The sequence below is a fragment of the Pinus tabuliformis genome, chromosome 7, assembly GCF_031772625.1.
Source record: "Pinus tabuliformis cultivar Carrire ecotype Pingquan chromosome 7, CPIR1, whole genome shotgun sequence".
Taxonomy (NCBI): domain Eukaryota; kingdom Viridiplantae; phylum Streptophyta; class Pinopsida; order Pinales; family Pinaceae; genus Pinus; species Pinus tabuliformis.
The window spans coordinates 506,513,504-506,529,765 of record NC_142293.1 but is presented as its reverse complement, the minus strand read 5'-3'; the positions used below and the strand labels follow the sequence as shown (position 1 = coordinate 506,529,765).

Genomic DNA, 16,262 nt, shown 5'->3' with positions numbered 1-16,262 from the left:
TTGATATTATTGTTTTCATATTATTAAAGAATCAGGTGCAAACTCATGCCTAGCATAGGGAACCACATGGTCAAAGAAAGAAAATGAAACTTGTCTTCATGCCTCGGAGGATGGTGACCACGTTGTAAGAAAAAATAAAAACTGTAATAGCACCAGTTTATCAAAACCGCAACAACAAGGGTTGTTTCAGCATTTGTTTCATCCTCTCAAAAATATCGAAGAAGAGGTTCCTATGTGCTTGCCTGCCCTAGAATTTTCACCTCCAGAGACACCGAGAGAGTCTATCACAGTCAGAATTCTTAGTGACATTGTGATAGTGTCTCTCCTAGCATAGTTTCTTCATCTTCTCAGATGCCTACCTGTGTTGGAGACTGAGGAAAGGTATCCTCGTCATTTGATGAATCGAGAGAAAGAGACTTTTGAATGGCTTCCTTCTTGAATAGAATATTAGTCCTTTTATATTGGATCTGTTGGTCAACCCTTATTCTGTTACAAGTTTGTCTAGTGCTTCCCTCGAGTGACTTTGATTGCCTGCTCCTCATCTTCAAATTCTATGTTGATTACATGATTTGGCTTTTGCTCATATACTGCTAAGACGAGATCATCTTGAGGCTTCTACTCTAGGGCCTTAGGTTTTGGGCATGAGTCATTCATTAATGTGCTCTTCCATTTCTAACTAGACCTTTGAACCATTAGCTACTACTGGAGGTTTGGTGATCAACTCTGGGTACCGAAATGTGTGTCCCACTTGATGAATATCAAATACTTATCTCATATATAAAAGATAATGGCCATGGAAAGTGGCTTGCATGGCTGAAACAAGCAGGTCTATAGTGCCCAAGTTGTGTGTAATGTCCCAAATGTAGAAAATTTGGAACTGGCACTTCACAACAATGATATATAAAGAAAAAATGATTCTCAACACGGAAAAATTTAACAAACAACACATGCTCATAAAACCCTAGAAGTAGAACCAGTTGAGTCATTTTATTAATCAATGGAGTAGTACAATAGTATGGATGAATGCACCTGGGCTTGCCTCAATGGCAAACATGACATAATCTAGATGATGAGACAATGATATCAAGTACTGGAAAATGTTTGCTCCTCTAATGCTTTGCGCTACCTAGAAAACTACATTGCTAATAAAATTGAATGGGCCCCATCTCCTCCAAAATTGGCCCCAAAATGTAGAAATAAATCTTGTTCCAAAATAGTTTAGGAAGGGACATTACAGCCCTCCCCGCCAAAAATTGATTGTCCTCAAGCAATGCCTAAACAAGTGCCCTCTTTGACTATTGATCACCATTGTAACCACCAATAATACCAGGGTCCCAAATGTACCATTGAGTCATCCCCAATCTCAACATTGTCCCGACATGAAGGAATCCCTTGATACCAGGGTCCCAAGCCATCCTAATCAATGTGAAGCACATCTTGATCCACTCACTATCCAACCAGATACATGTACCAGGAGCCCACTGTATTCTAACAATAGGTAGAGCATCATGATAATGTAGGACTCTGCCCGACTCCCCATGAAATTTCCCTACTGAGTAGTCCATCTCATGCATTACAAGAGTAAACTTTGAAGATGTAATCTAATCCTGGTGAAATTGAACCCTCGTCTACTTCGGCCTCCCCTAATCTCCTCATGTCGATCACCCTACCATACCAGTGAATTTCCCCACACCATCAATGAATCACTAAAACCAAATGGAAGATCTGGATGACCCTCCCCTGTAAAAACCAACTCACCTACACGGGTAGTTGAACTGCTTAGCCCTGTTATTCCAGAATCCTCTACCCATCGCAGAAGGAACCTATCATGCTGACATTGTGACACTCTGGTCATGAATGACTTCCTAGCATGCTCGTACCAAAGCCTCCTCTCACATAACTCTTAGCCACAATCTATGTGATGATCGAGGTTAGGCCCAACCTGCCAAAGCACCTCAATAGTGCAAACGCCTATCGCCCCATGGTTGGCCCCAATCCAGAGAAAAAATCAGCCTTGCCTTATGGTGAGAGCTTTGGTGACTCCCCATGTGTTTACCTACAAATGAATCAGTTTTCCTGTTATTCTAACCAGACTCACTAAGGAGTGGAGTATCCCACAAATCCAATGGATCCCATAACCATACTAGAGGTCCACAACCCCAAATCATCTCTGTTTGTGGTTGTCTTATGTTGCTAGCTGTTGGGACCCTTCTGTGCCCCGTCTTTGTCTCTTGTAGGTATATAATAGGTAGACACCGAGCATCAAGAACCTATGTTGTGAATATAGAGTTGCTTTGTGCCTGCCAAATCACACAGCAAGATCTGCTATCCCAGCTCCTGATGATGTGCCTGGGTACTGTTGGAAGCCTAGGCATCATCTTGACAACAAAGACTACCATCCTCCACACCTCATACTCACCTAACACCACAAGTTGTCGAACTGAAAAAGCAACATGTAACTCCCTCTTCGACACCTCCCCAAGTGTGAGCCTAGGGGTGGAACATATGCTACCTTGACAATCAACAATGCCATCCCTAAGTCTGTAACCGTCAACTTGTGCACCTACCAAGTGTCTCAACTAGAGAGTCTCCTCCCGGCTCATGACATGAGGTGTATCATCAAACTGTCTAGGGTGGGCCTCCCAAGCCATGTTTCCTAAATGGAGAGTGTCAAGGGGCAACAAACAAACACTCTACAACTATAAAAAAACACTTAAGGATGATGGGTATGATCAAGAGTTCGTAGGAATGCTCAAGAGTAATCCTACGGATGACCCCCTCTCTGTCTTGAATCTGCTGATCACCCCCTTGAAGCCATGTTTCCACTAAACATGGTGTCCCCATATGCTTAACAGTGTCCTCATCGATCCTAGGTGGGATGCATCCAATGGTACATGCAATGCCCATGTCCATAAGTCTCCTAGGAGGCAACGCTCCAAGCGCCCTCTGCACGGCATCATCTGCCGCTGTATACCACCCAGTATGACCGCATTCCTCAACATGCCACTGTACATAGTGACCTGTCCTTGTACACCACTGGATACTCTCGGCTACGGCTATACAATCCTCTGTTGTCCTGTGGCACTGCATCTATCACTCCCTGCACATCCTCAATGCGATGCGAGTCACTCCTCCTACTCCACAGTGTCAACCAGCATGCAGTGGTATACCACCATGTATCTCCATGCTCCTCTGCAGGCCACTACTCCTCACTACATAGCCTTGCACACCACTAGGTGTTAAGCCCTATAATTGGGTCTGTATGCATCAGGCCACCTCCCTCTATATAACACTGGATGCTACGACCTGACTCTGTGTAGTCTTGTGTACCATTGCCAACTATCATACCATCTTGTAACATATGGTATCCTGCACGTGCCAAAGTGTCTGTCACTCTGATACTGACCTCACCATGACACACGTCATGTCCCCTCGTCCGTCTTGGTAGACTTGAGCACCCTAACTCCACTCCTGCTAGGGGGGATATCTCTGTTGTGCCGATCCTCTGTGACCCGTGAGTCCTAAACTTCAATGGGAGAACATCGTCTCCATACAATATCTAGTCTACTGGCATACCCATGCCACCTCCTCTAACCAACTCCTGCCAGAGAATGCTAATCATATTGTGCCCCATGCGCAACCAACATGCCAAAACAACCAATGGAGTTTGCTCACAAACCACCTGGCCATTAGCATCAACTAGAACTCCCCTAAGGAATGCATGCGCTTAGGCACAGGGTTGATTACCTCATCAATGCCATAGTCATCCTGCATGTCTGATATCAGATTGGAAGCGCCACCTGGATCCCAATGCCAATCTGAGCCTCCATCACCCTCAATGTCTGAGAGCTCCCACTGAGCTTTACTTCGAACTACGACCATCTCCATGAGTCTAGCCCACTCCACCGGGTTCCAACTCAGAATCTCTCTCCATCCAACCCCAAGAGAGGGATCGAATGCACAAACTCTAGCACATAGAACAAGCCCTCCATCCTGCGAGTATTGCACCATATGCAACTCATGCTGCCTCAAATCACCATCCTGGTTAACACATAAAATTTGTCGGGGATTCCATCCCAGAATTTTTGCATACTTGATTTCCCTTGAGTCATGGGTTTGTCTCCGGTTTCACCCGTCACTATGCACTCATACCCAAAGCTTCCATGATCTTCTGGCTAATTTCCCATAGCTAGGCCAAGATCATGCTCTGATACCACTGTAATGTTCCAAACTTAAACAAACAGTGATATACAAAGAAAAAACGATTCTCAACATAGAAAATTTTAACAAACAACACATGCTCATAAAAACCCCAGAAGTAGAACCAGCTGAGCCATTTTATTAATCAATGGAGTAGTACAATAGTATGGATGAATGCACCTAGGCTCGCCTCAATGGAAATCATGACAGAATCCAGGTGATGAGACAATGTTATCAAGTACTGGAAAATGTTTGCTCCTCTAATGCTCTGTGCTGCGTAGAAAACTACACTGCTAGCTAGAAAGGAACTGCAAGAAAATCCACTTCTGCTTCTTGAAAAATGTTACAAATTTATCCCCAAACTCCTTGACCAAAACCCACAAAAACCCAAAAATTATTTGGCCTGATTTTGACCTCCCAAAATTGACCCCCCAAAGGCATTATGCAATCCCCAGCAATTCTGCACTGTCTGTTGCAAATATACGGATGAAAATCCCACTTCTGGTGCTCAGAAAAATTCTGAAACTTTATATTTGGAATCCTTGTCAAAAACCTAGAAAAAACAAAACATGGTTTGGTCGGATTTTGACCTCCCAAATTCAACCTCTTGTGTGGCCCACACCCTCCAAACAGCTCCAGAAATACGGCCTACAAGGAATGACCACAAAGTCCTCCTCCAAGATCTGAAATGGAAGAAAACACCACTCCAAATATCTCCTCTAACCTCCACAGCAAAGCTCGGCCTCAAGAAATGATACTCTGCCCACCAAATGAGCTCCCACACACTACCTTTATGCTGGTCCAAATAGTGTGAAAGTCACATTGCCAAGCTAGAAGCTCAAGCAGCTCCCAAACTCTCCTAGATACCGACAATCCTCCCTAGCCTCCTCCCTGGAAAATCTCACATCAAATCTCCACTGCTAAGCACCACCAATGAACTCAGCCATCTCTCCATTGTGTCCCTTAGTAATACACACTACCCAGAAGGGAATGCTACTGTTGGGAATCACAATGTGATCCTCTTCCCAAAGAAATGAAGAAAACCTTCCTAGGGTGGCACTAGAAGTCCCCCGAAGAAAGGGTGAGCTCTTTGTGTGAAGAACTCGTGCTAAACAGCCAGTGACTCAGCTAAGCAACTTGAGCAACCAAAGAGAAATCGATATACTCCAATAAGATGATTGAAATGAGGAGAGCTACCTTCCTTATATAGATTTCATGGAGCACTTTTTCCCTCCATTTTCCCTCCTTTGTGGGTCCCTCACTAAGCCATCGATTTTCCCTCTCATGCAATTCAAACTATTGGCTTAGGAAGTGCTTATTTTCCTTGTGTGAACAAAACCAAAATAACTTACTTCTAACTCCTAAGTCTCCTAATAAAATTGAATGGGCCCCATCTCCTCGAAAATTGGCCCCAAAATGTAGAAATAAATCTTGTTCCAAAATAATTTAGGAAGGGGCAGTGCACTGTGGAGTGTATGTTTATGTTTTAAAGGACTTTCGAGGATTAACAAATTGAATTGTATGTTGTCGTGCAAGACTTAGGCGATGCGGGAAGAGTTGTTGGCTACGATGAACAAACTCTCCGAGACTCGAAATAAAACATGGGAACTTTAGTCTCTAAGAGGAACAGACTATCATTAGACTTCATCGAATCCTTGGAAACTGGTAAATCGCTAAATATATCTTATGAATTGTTCTTAGGCAGAGAGGGTAATTTGAATATGTGCATTTCAATGGCATAAACAAGATAAAAATTGTTGTTTTATTCTCTGCTATTGATTCAAAGTGTAATACTGTAAAAAGTAACAAGAATACAACATACTTTGGTTCCCTCTATGTCTTCCTTTCGCTTGCCTAGTTTCTTATATTTGTTGCCTTTATGCTCATTTGGACAGGCCTATACGCCTTGATTTTGGCTAACTCGTACAAAAGAGTGACAAAGCAGCCTCGGGTTGCTGCCTTTCCCGCACTCCAGCCCACCGTTAATGATGTTAGTCACCACTCCATATCTGGGTGCTCTGCCAACAGCACTGTCACTATTGGATGGAGTCCATGTGCCGGTCATGACGTTGTGGCAAGAAGGCTTTCAAGATTGTGTCATCATCCAGAACCAGATTGTCATCTTTAAAGAGATTGTAGCATCGCTAGAAACAATGTCTGGGTTGTTTATGTCATCAAACCTGAGAGTGTTCATGGTCTGTCCATAGTTGTAGTTCCTAAAAAACACAAAGCAAATCAATACAAACATTAACAAGTCAAAGATAAAGTTGCTCGACATTTGCATCAGTTTATTATGGCTCTGAACTCTTACAGAGCTTCTAGCTCTACCCTTCATGTTGCAGTAGTGATAGGAGGGGCAATGACAGTACATGCAGGCAGTCAAGTAGTGCAAAGTTTCTAGCTCTGCCCTTCATGTTGCAGTGGCAATAGCAGGGGTGATGACAATACATGCAGATGGTCAAGCGGTGATAATACATGTAGATAGCCATAGTTTTGTCTTGACGGGTGGTTAAGTAGTGCCAGTGCATGCAAATATCCACATGTATCCATGTGGTGTGGCTCGCACAACTACCAACTTGCCCTGCTATGAAGGGTGGTCATACTATTAATGCAGCGCTGCTATGAATGGCGATCATACTATTAACGCAACCTACATATAAATTCCTCCTTGGTTCGCCTTGGTTACTTTGCTTTGCATGGCATATTTTAAGTCACCTTGAACTAATGTTAGCATTAGTTTCGCAATTCAAAATGAAAAGGAAACAAATGAAAATGCGAAGGAAATAAAAGAATATAACATATGGTTCTGGCCTCACTGCCTCGAGAAGAGGCCAAATAAGATGGCAAAAGAGATTTCACTATGAAAAATATATCGCGAGCCTAACTTTAGATTGTAACTAGCTCAAAGTAATATTAGTGGGCACCATTCCGATTACTATAGTCCCTGCCTTGCTTGCGGCAAGGACTAAAAATACATTTTTATCTACCATGATTACATATATGTTGTGTTTTAATCGACAAAATTGATAAGGTACCAAAAAAATTAAGAAAATAAGCATCCAATAAACTTGGACTTCTAAGTTCAAGTATGGTGCAATGCAGGGACTAAAGATTAAAGAGAAACTTTCTTAATTTACATAATTTAGTGAATTAAAAGTTAAGTTGGTATTAAGAAAAATATTTTGAAGGTGGTATTTAATATAAACATATGTAAGAGATTTAAAAAAAAAAATCATTCTTCATGTTTTTAACATTACAAAAAAACTTATAAAAAAATTGAGATTTAATGTAAATATACAATTTTTTGAAAAAAAAAAAAGTAGTTTCTTTATCCGCCTTTGATCTCCATATATTTGATGCATTGAGAATCAATAAAAGTTGGTATTATTAAAAGTATTTTCATAGTCAAATTTAAAGTAAACATATGCAAAACATCCTAAATATAATTTCTTCATCTTCCACTTTCTTAATATCACAAAAATTTTCAAAGTCAAATTTAAAGTAAACATATGCAAAACATCCTAAATATAATTTGTTCATCCTCTGCTTTCTTAATATCACAAAAATGCTCCTAGATCTATGTGTCCATATGCAACTCGAGGTTCATTTCAGTCCTCATTCCATTAAAACTTAAGACTGGGTGACGGCCATGCACCACCGATCTCATTCATTACTTCCCAGAGAAGGATGCATAATGGCATCTTGAACCATTACTCCGTATGGAACGATATCTCCATATTTATCTCAATTCCGCAGCAGTTCACACATTCCCTCAAACATTCAACTCTACCTAGGTGTCTAGCTTCAGCGAGGGTGGCAAGGTTGAGGGATACAGAACGAAAAAGCTTTGATGTAGAAAGCTTATAATGACACACCTTCACAGGTAATAAACTATGGTCTGAGAATGAGACAGAGCCAAGAGAGGTGGCAAAGGGTGTGAGCATCCACCTCTCCCTATACCTGGCGTGGCCAAGAGGAAGAGCAGTTTGACAAGGATATATTGATGCACATTCGCTGCCTAGTAGTTGCCATGGAGGAGAAGGAGCGTAGGGAAATCTCTCTCAATCGATGGGGATTTTGTTTTCTCCCTTCCTACCAACTCTAGTGTCCACCAACTCTTCATAAAACTCTAGAGCTGAATCTTCCTCTCTCCATAAATTCACCCTATCCAACCGTAATCGTCCAACAAATGATGAAAAAAACAAGGGCCTAAAGGCAACAAAGGCTCCCCAAACTATAAGAGGTAAGAGGCCAAGGAAGTCAACCATATTTGCATTGCTCATACCACCAAAGTTGAAACCTCTCAACAAGAGACAAACCTCTATATAGACAAAGCAATGGTTGAATAGAAGCACCCTCCTTGGCCTGAAGGATACGACGAACCCTTCCAACACCTTGCCCTACAAGACCAAGCAAAGAAGAATAAGGCCAAGCATGACCAACTCCAAAATGATCAAGCTCCAAGCAACCAGCCCCAGCATGATTTAGCCAAGGTTCAAACTTGCCAAGCCTCTTAACTACTTCCACGAAAGGCTCACCCAACCTCTGTATTCTCTTAGTTTTCATAGCTATTTCAGTGATCTCAGACATCATAGTATCTGCACTTTTTATTCTGGCACGATTTTGAACTATTTTAAATTGCTATCAGAATGGGCTACAGTTAAAGTGATTTCTCTTAAACTCGATAATTTCTTGTGATGTTCTTTTATTTTTCTTTATTATTAGTTTCTTCTTCTCTTATTCTTATGTTGTTCTTATCATCAAACAATTACCAAAACATGAATATCAATAATACACAAGGACGCAAGATGTAGGTTGTGCTAGCTAAGGCCAAAACCTCACATAGAGAGGAAAATTCGCGAAAATCTCTCTACTTCCTATAGATTCTTCAAATGACAAATTTCAAGACCTCTTCTAAACCAAGATTAAGACCCTTCCAAGACCAAGTCAAACCTTCTAGAATATGTGTTTCTTTTTACCAAGTCAAATCTCTTCCAATTGCAAAATCTTCAACCCCCAACTTCATATTTCAGCGCTCACTACAAGGCTGAAATATTTGACCCTCGGAAACTATTGCAATTTTTGCATGTGTGGGAGAATTAAGGCTTTTAAGTCTTCCTCCTTCACTTGGGTTGCTTCCTGTTCTAATGCTTGTAGGTGACCAAATTGACCTCTCTTCTATCAATTTCGACCCTTACCTTGCAACTTGAAAGCTTCAGCGTTGATGCTGCAAAAACCCTAGCCTTCCTTCACGACATCTTTCTTCCTTCTAATCCTTTCCCTTTCCTTCTTTCTTCTTATCCTTCGCTTGCTTGACGTGTGTGTGATGAATGCTCCAAATGAGATCAAATGGTCTCTTATATGTAGCCCTTCCAAGAGTAGAAACTACCATAATTACGCCGACTTCTCTACTGCCAAGCCCACTTGGTCTTGGAGGAGTAATTTGACACTTTAGATTCAAAAATAATTATATTGACATGTTACAAAATGCCCAATGGGATCTTTGCATATGACAATGACTCTTTGATTTCTTGACTCTTATGACAAAACCTAAAAACACTCAATGGGTGTTTGACCTAAAATAAATTAACATTGAACATGAAGCCCATGCTACAAAAAATAATAATAATATTCATAATAATAATAATAATAATAATAATAGATTTTTCCCTTTTCTTTTACAATATTCAATAATCAAAAGCACATTACATATTATGAAAACCAAACCTAGTTACATATTTCATCATCTCCTATGTCTACTACAAGATAAGATAGATATTTTGCAAACATTTCTTCATCATAAACACAAGCTTCACCAATTCATCACAAGCTCCACTTTATGTAAAATTTTGGTAATATAAAGATCTGTTTGCTTACAAAAAAAACATATCACAAAAATGCCAAGTTAGTTAATCTCAGTGCTTAAAAGAGTTGTTTAAAAATTGCCTCACCCCCCTTGGGATTTTTTCTTACTTGATAGTATTTTCATTATTTATTTTATCACACCACAATTTCTCTTTAAAATTCGACCTACCACAACTTTTCCTTAAAATGAGATGTGATAACAAATTCTTTTATCCAAAGATGTTTTAAAAAAATCCATTAAATGAGATGTGATAACAAATTCTTTTATCCAAAGATGTTTTAAAAAATATCCATTAAATGGAGATGTGATAACAAATTCTATTATCCGAAAATGTTTTAAAAAATATCCATTACTTTATGGAGCTCATGAAAAGAAAATTGTTTGCTAAGTTCTATGAATCCTCAAATGATTACACGCTTAACCTTTGGCTTGAAAAACCACAACCCAAGAGCATCTAAGCCTTCAAAATCCTCCGAGGATCTCACCAGCTCTAGGCCACACCAACCCCACCAACCTTTAAAATGGCTATATGTTTACCCATGAAAATTCAAACTAGTAACCTTCACATTACAGAATACCTTAACAAAACTTCACATCATAGAAGACCTTAACAAAACATCACATCACCTTGTATTCTATTCTATAGACCCAATAAGTGGAGCTCAAAAAACTTTATTTATATTTAACCATTTTGATTTCATCTTCAAATTTACAAAAATGAAAAGTACCTTTAATCTTCAAATTGAGGTAAGCACCCTTGTAATATTTGCAATTCTTTTTTGCAGAATTGGCCTAACTTTAGATGTAATATTATTTTAATAGTATGTCTACAAAATTATGTCTATTTGCAAATAATTTAGTCAAGAATTTATCAAATTAATTGTTTGGTTAATTATTAAAATCTATATAAAACCACATTTAAAAACCATTTCTCCATTTACTGAATCTCCTTTTATAATTCTACGTAGAATTACTTCCCATACCAAAATCACTATCCAAAACTGGATATGTATATCATTTCTCCATTTACTCAATATCCTTTTATAATTCACTAACGTTACTTCCAATACCAAAATCGCTATCCAAAACTGGATATATATATCTAATTTAAAGCTAAAATAAGAATGAAGAAACGGCTTTATACGTACCAGACACAATATTCTAATCGTTACTTCGGACATCTAAATAAAATAACTTTCGAATAAATAACAAAAAGAAAACCTTGAAACGCCCTACAAAATCAGCAATTAAAGTCCCCACAATGATGAAAAACATTTTTCAGATGTTCCTTTCGAAGAAAGAAAAAGAAAAGAAAAATACATTTCAATAAAAAAAACATCTTCACTTATGTTCGAAATATTTTCTCAATGCATACTCTGTACTAACTTGCCAGCTAAAAAATACATGTATAAACATTTCGTACTAAATCTATCTCGTTCTCAATAATACAACAATATAATCAATACATGGAATATAATACGAGAACATCTGGTATGCTTACAACATACATTGGCTATTGCTACATGCAAATATTTGCAAGACCTAACTGCGACTTTTATATCCAATCTTATAGCAAAGTTAATGCGTCTTGATATGGTCACTCGATACCCAGATGTAACATGCGTGCGGTGATGACTAAGGAAAAAAAACGACGTGTTATATCGAGCTATCCAGCGGCCATGTCAGACCGCATTAACTTTGCTATAAAGTTGGAAATAGCATTTCCCGACCTAACCTCTCATCGAGATCAAATAAACAAGTACCATATCATTAATGAACTAGGTTCTCATGTTCTCGTTTTATTAAATTAGGAGGTTAGGATGCCATCTTAATGAACTATTTTCGTGTTCTCGTTTTATTAAATTAAGAGGTTTGTTGAAATTGAACAATGAAAGTTCACAAGTTCGAACGTACTAAAATCAGTAGAAAATCCTGTGAAGCAAATACAGAAAGAAAAGACTCCATCTGCGTGTAGAAATCATAATTTTAAACAAAAATGAAACCATGCTTAAACATCAGGGGATAGGATTTTCCTAAAACAGTGAATATAAATCCTGTGAAGCAAATATAGAAAGAAAAGAATCCATCTGCATGTAGAAAACATAATTTTAAACAAAAAGGAAACCATGCTTAAACATCAGGGAATAGGATTTTCCTAAAACAGTGAATATCAGTGCATCATAACTAGAAGATAATCCTGTTTTCTAGTTTTGATATGTTGTCAAAACCAATCTCGTTCTGAATAATACAAAGAGCAAATAATCAGGTAACATCAGGCATTTCTAGAAACATACAATGGCTATTTTATGTGCAAAAATTTGCAAGGGCTTTATCTTCTCGTGGAGGGGAAGAGGATGTCATTTTAATAGCCACTTTGTTATGTAGTGTAACATTGCAACTAAAAAGGTCTATATGGTTTTGGATAGACAGTGATCAGGTGCACTGTTAAGGCACTCCTAGATGTTAAATCACTGATTCAATTCCCTGCCCTATTTGAGTTATTTTTGGGCATGAACAAGGGCCAAACTTTATTAATCCCGACAACAAAAAACACACAACATTGAAACTAAAAATGCATATTGTCAACCCTCTATAGAGAGTGATCAGATGCACTGTTAAGACACTCTTAGAGGTGAAATCACTGATTCAATTCCCCGCCCTATTTAAGTGTTATTCTTGGACATGACCCATGGCCGAACTTTATTAATCCCCACAAAAACACAGAACATTGCAACTAAAAATGCATATTGTCAAATGTTTTTGAAAAATCTAGGAATCTAGTGAGTAATACAGAAGGTAAAATCATAAAGGCATGGTCAAATGTCTCTAAAAAAAAAAATCTCGTGATCTCGTGTTTCCAGTGTGCAGGGGAGGTAATCATATTAATGCATATGCTACAAAACTATTGCCTATTTTCCACTACCGGCAATTGTGTCATACATTCCACTGTCCAGAGTGACGTGACACCTTATAAGCATTGTGTCATACATTCCACTATCCAGAGTGACATGACACCTTATAAGCATGGCCAATAAAAGGTTTAAATCGTTTTGACATGGATAAACAAGAAAGAGGCTATGGTGAAACCAAATAAATATACTCCATTTCCATAGCTAATTATGTAAGCAAACCTCTAAAACATTAGATCAATAGAATACATGACTCCGTGAAATACAGAAACAAGGAAAATTTCACAAGGAAAAATTGCATCCCACAGATGAAATTAAACAATTTAATCTTAATGAAATATTTAAAATAACTGCATCAAGAACAGCCATGCTTAAAAAAACATGAAAAGCACTCGTCCGAATTTAAGGTATTTGGCAAATATTGTCTACACTTTTGTCTCGCTAACCTAAGAGATGGCACATTTGAACTACAAACTGTGACTTATATGTCCGCTTTAAAAATTACCAATGCCAACTGCCATACAAAAACATTAAAAAAAAATGTGCTTCATGTGTTAGTTGCTCTGGTGTAAATCTGCTGACTTGAGTGAGCAGAAATCATCCTGATTGAACCTCGTGCCATCAGATCCTTGATAGCCTTTCTGGAAAGTGAACCATTAATCTGAAAAATTAAAGAACACATGAAGAATTAATAAGAACTACATACTTATCTCCAGTCATATTCATCGAAAAGAACAACTCACTTGTTTTTCATGATTAAATTGACCAACTTCAGAAGAATGACAGTAAAAGGGAAAGATATTGTATTGGAGATGACAAGGTGTGTGCATGAGCACATGCTATATTATCATGTTTTCCAAGGGCATAAACTTGGGACCGTTTCAGGGATATGGAACTAGCTTAAACGTTAAAATAACAAGTAAAAATACAATAATCTTAAAAGCATTGTTATATCGAAAAGTCAATCTCTTGAAAAGCTAGGTCAAACAAAGAGGGCTTAAAGAAGAGACAGGCATGCCTATTATTCACTATGTTACTCCGCTGCTAAATTTTCAAGACCAATTATCATATTGAAGAAAAGGATGAGGATGTTTTTTTTTGCCAACTTTCATTTCAAGGGGACAAGCCCCCAAATCTGTTATACACGCTATGGTCTAATTCACAGAAAACTTTATTTCATGTTATTTCCATTATTTTCACCATACAAGTGATTCCTATAGGACTATGAAGAAACCAATGAAGTTTTTATTCTAGCTTTTACCCTTTGTTTACAAGACACCAGTAATACCTCAACTAAGGTTACATTTTTAGGCCAAACATATTTTTATGAGCGGCGTTATTGTTCAAACGAGGTTGTCCAGCTTGGTCTCAACCCATATGCCATTTTCGTTGTCTAATAAAAAAAACATGAATTAACAAGACTTCTACAAGCTCAGTGCAGCATATTAGCATAAAGCATCAGAAACATGAGCAAATTTATAGAGCTTGCAAATAAATAAATAACAATGCGGGGTATAAACCTTATAAAAATTGTAATTATTGTCATTCATGCTGCTACTGCAAGTTGCCCCGAACAGATATTGTTCAAACTAGGTTGTCCAGCTTGGTCTCAACTCATATGCCATTTTCGTTGTCTAATAAAAAAAAAACATGAATTAACAAGACTTCTACAAACTCAGTGCAGCATATTAGCACAAAGCATCAGAAACATGAGCAAATTTATAGAGCTTGTGAATAAATAAATAACAATGCAGGGTATACACCTTGTAAAAATTGTAATTATTATCATTCATGCTGCTACTGCAAGTTGCCCCTAACAGATGACCTCCGAAGAAATTGAAATAGCATTCCCCGACATTATTGTTGCCAACTTACCAAGCATGAAAGATTCGGGATATGTAGGAGCTAGAGAATACAACGAAGATGCCTTACAAATTTTATAATTAAAAATTATTAGAAAACCTCTGTAGCATAGGATGCACTGAATTAATGAGGTGTTCAGAACATAACAAAATAGTATTGGTGGGTTAAAAATAAATCAATAACAGAAAATGCCTTCATCTGCATAAGAGACTCATCCATCAAGCTTATAACTGACGCTCATGCAAAAGCATGCCCATTGCCAATCATTAGACCAAACCCAAATCTGTAGGAACATATTTGTACCCAAATCCATTTCCACTTTGAAAGTCCATTTGAATGTTTCCTCACAAAAAGAAAACACTGGTAATGTGCAGGATGCAAGCCTCAAAAAGAGGACAATGATTTTCTCCAATATCTAAACGATTCTATCATTCACTGTGTTTCAATGGTTAGGGTGGACTAGTTCCAGCTATTCCTTCCAATCGAGATTAGCTTTTGACAAAGTTCCTGATGTTCTCCACTTGCATGATATTCTTTATTTCACGCAGGTCTGCAAATGCAAGCTACATCACATAATTTCCATATCATGGGGGCAAAGTTTGAATTCAAGCAATCATCACAACATCCTCACTCTGTTGGGTTGTGTTATATTCTTTCCACGTAGTTAACAGGGGGTTTGAGAGGCACTCGTAACCCCACTTTATGGGGTTCGGGGCAGCGCCCCGGAAAATTTTGGTTTTGGACCCTATGTTAGGTTGGGCGGACCCACCTATGGTTTTGTGCGTGATTTTCGCACATGTTTTTTGGACGTGATGGTTTTCGGTCCATGGTATTGAATGCGATGGTTTTTGGTCCATGGTATTGGATGCTTCCACATGTATAAATATGTATTGTAACATTGAAATGAACATAATGAAAAATCAAGCTCGTAGTCTCGGTTTTGAGATTCGGGGGAAAATCTATGTGTATATGTGTTTTATGTGTTATGCTCTCACATTGTTTATTTTTCTGTGTTTTAGAATTCATATGCAGGTAATTTCTGTACAGGGTTAAAACTTACATTTGGTATCAGAGCAATTTTGGCTTCAAGGGGACGCCTTTGTTGTTGAGGGGTTTTGCTCGAGCCTGTGGTAGACCCTGTTCAGTGGGAGATCTGCAAGATCGATTCTAGTGGTGAAAGAAGATGGCGAGCAGTGGAAAAATAGAGATCAAGAAATTTAATAGTCAAAGTTTTGAGTTGTGGAAACTCAAGATGTAGGATCTGTTGGTGGATAAAGATCAGTGGATCGCGGTAGATCCGGGTACTAAACCAACGAGAGTGACCAATGAAGAATGGAAGAAGTTGGATCAGAAGGCAAAGAGCACAATACGATTGTGTGTCTCAGATTCAGTATTGCTAAATGTATTAGGGGAAGCTACGGAAA

At 38.5% G+C, this 16,262-nt stretch overlaps 1 protein-coding gene across 1 annotated transcript in view; it reads right to left on the bottom strand.

Annotated features, from left to right (window-relative positions):
- Positions 1–13,418: 13,418 nt before the first annotated feature.
- Positions 13,419–16,262, bottom strand: part of LOC149248267 (small ribosomal subunit protein eS25-like) — a 28,133-nt gene continuing 25,289 nt past the window's right edge. The window contains exon 2 of the mRNA XM_089456022.1: positions 13,419–13,636. Coding sequence (XP_089312148.1) covers positions 13,523–13,636 — 114 coding nt within the window. The 3' untranslated portion in view covers positions 13,419–13,522. The remainder of the gene's footprint in view (positions 13,637–16,262) is intronic.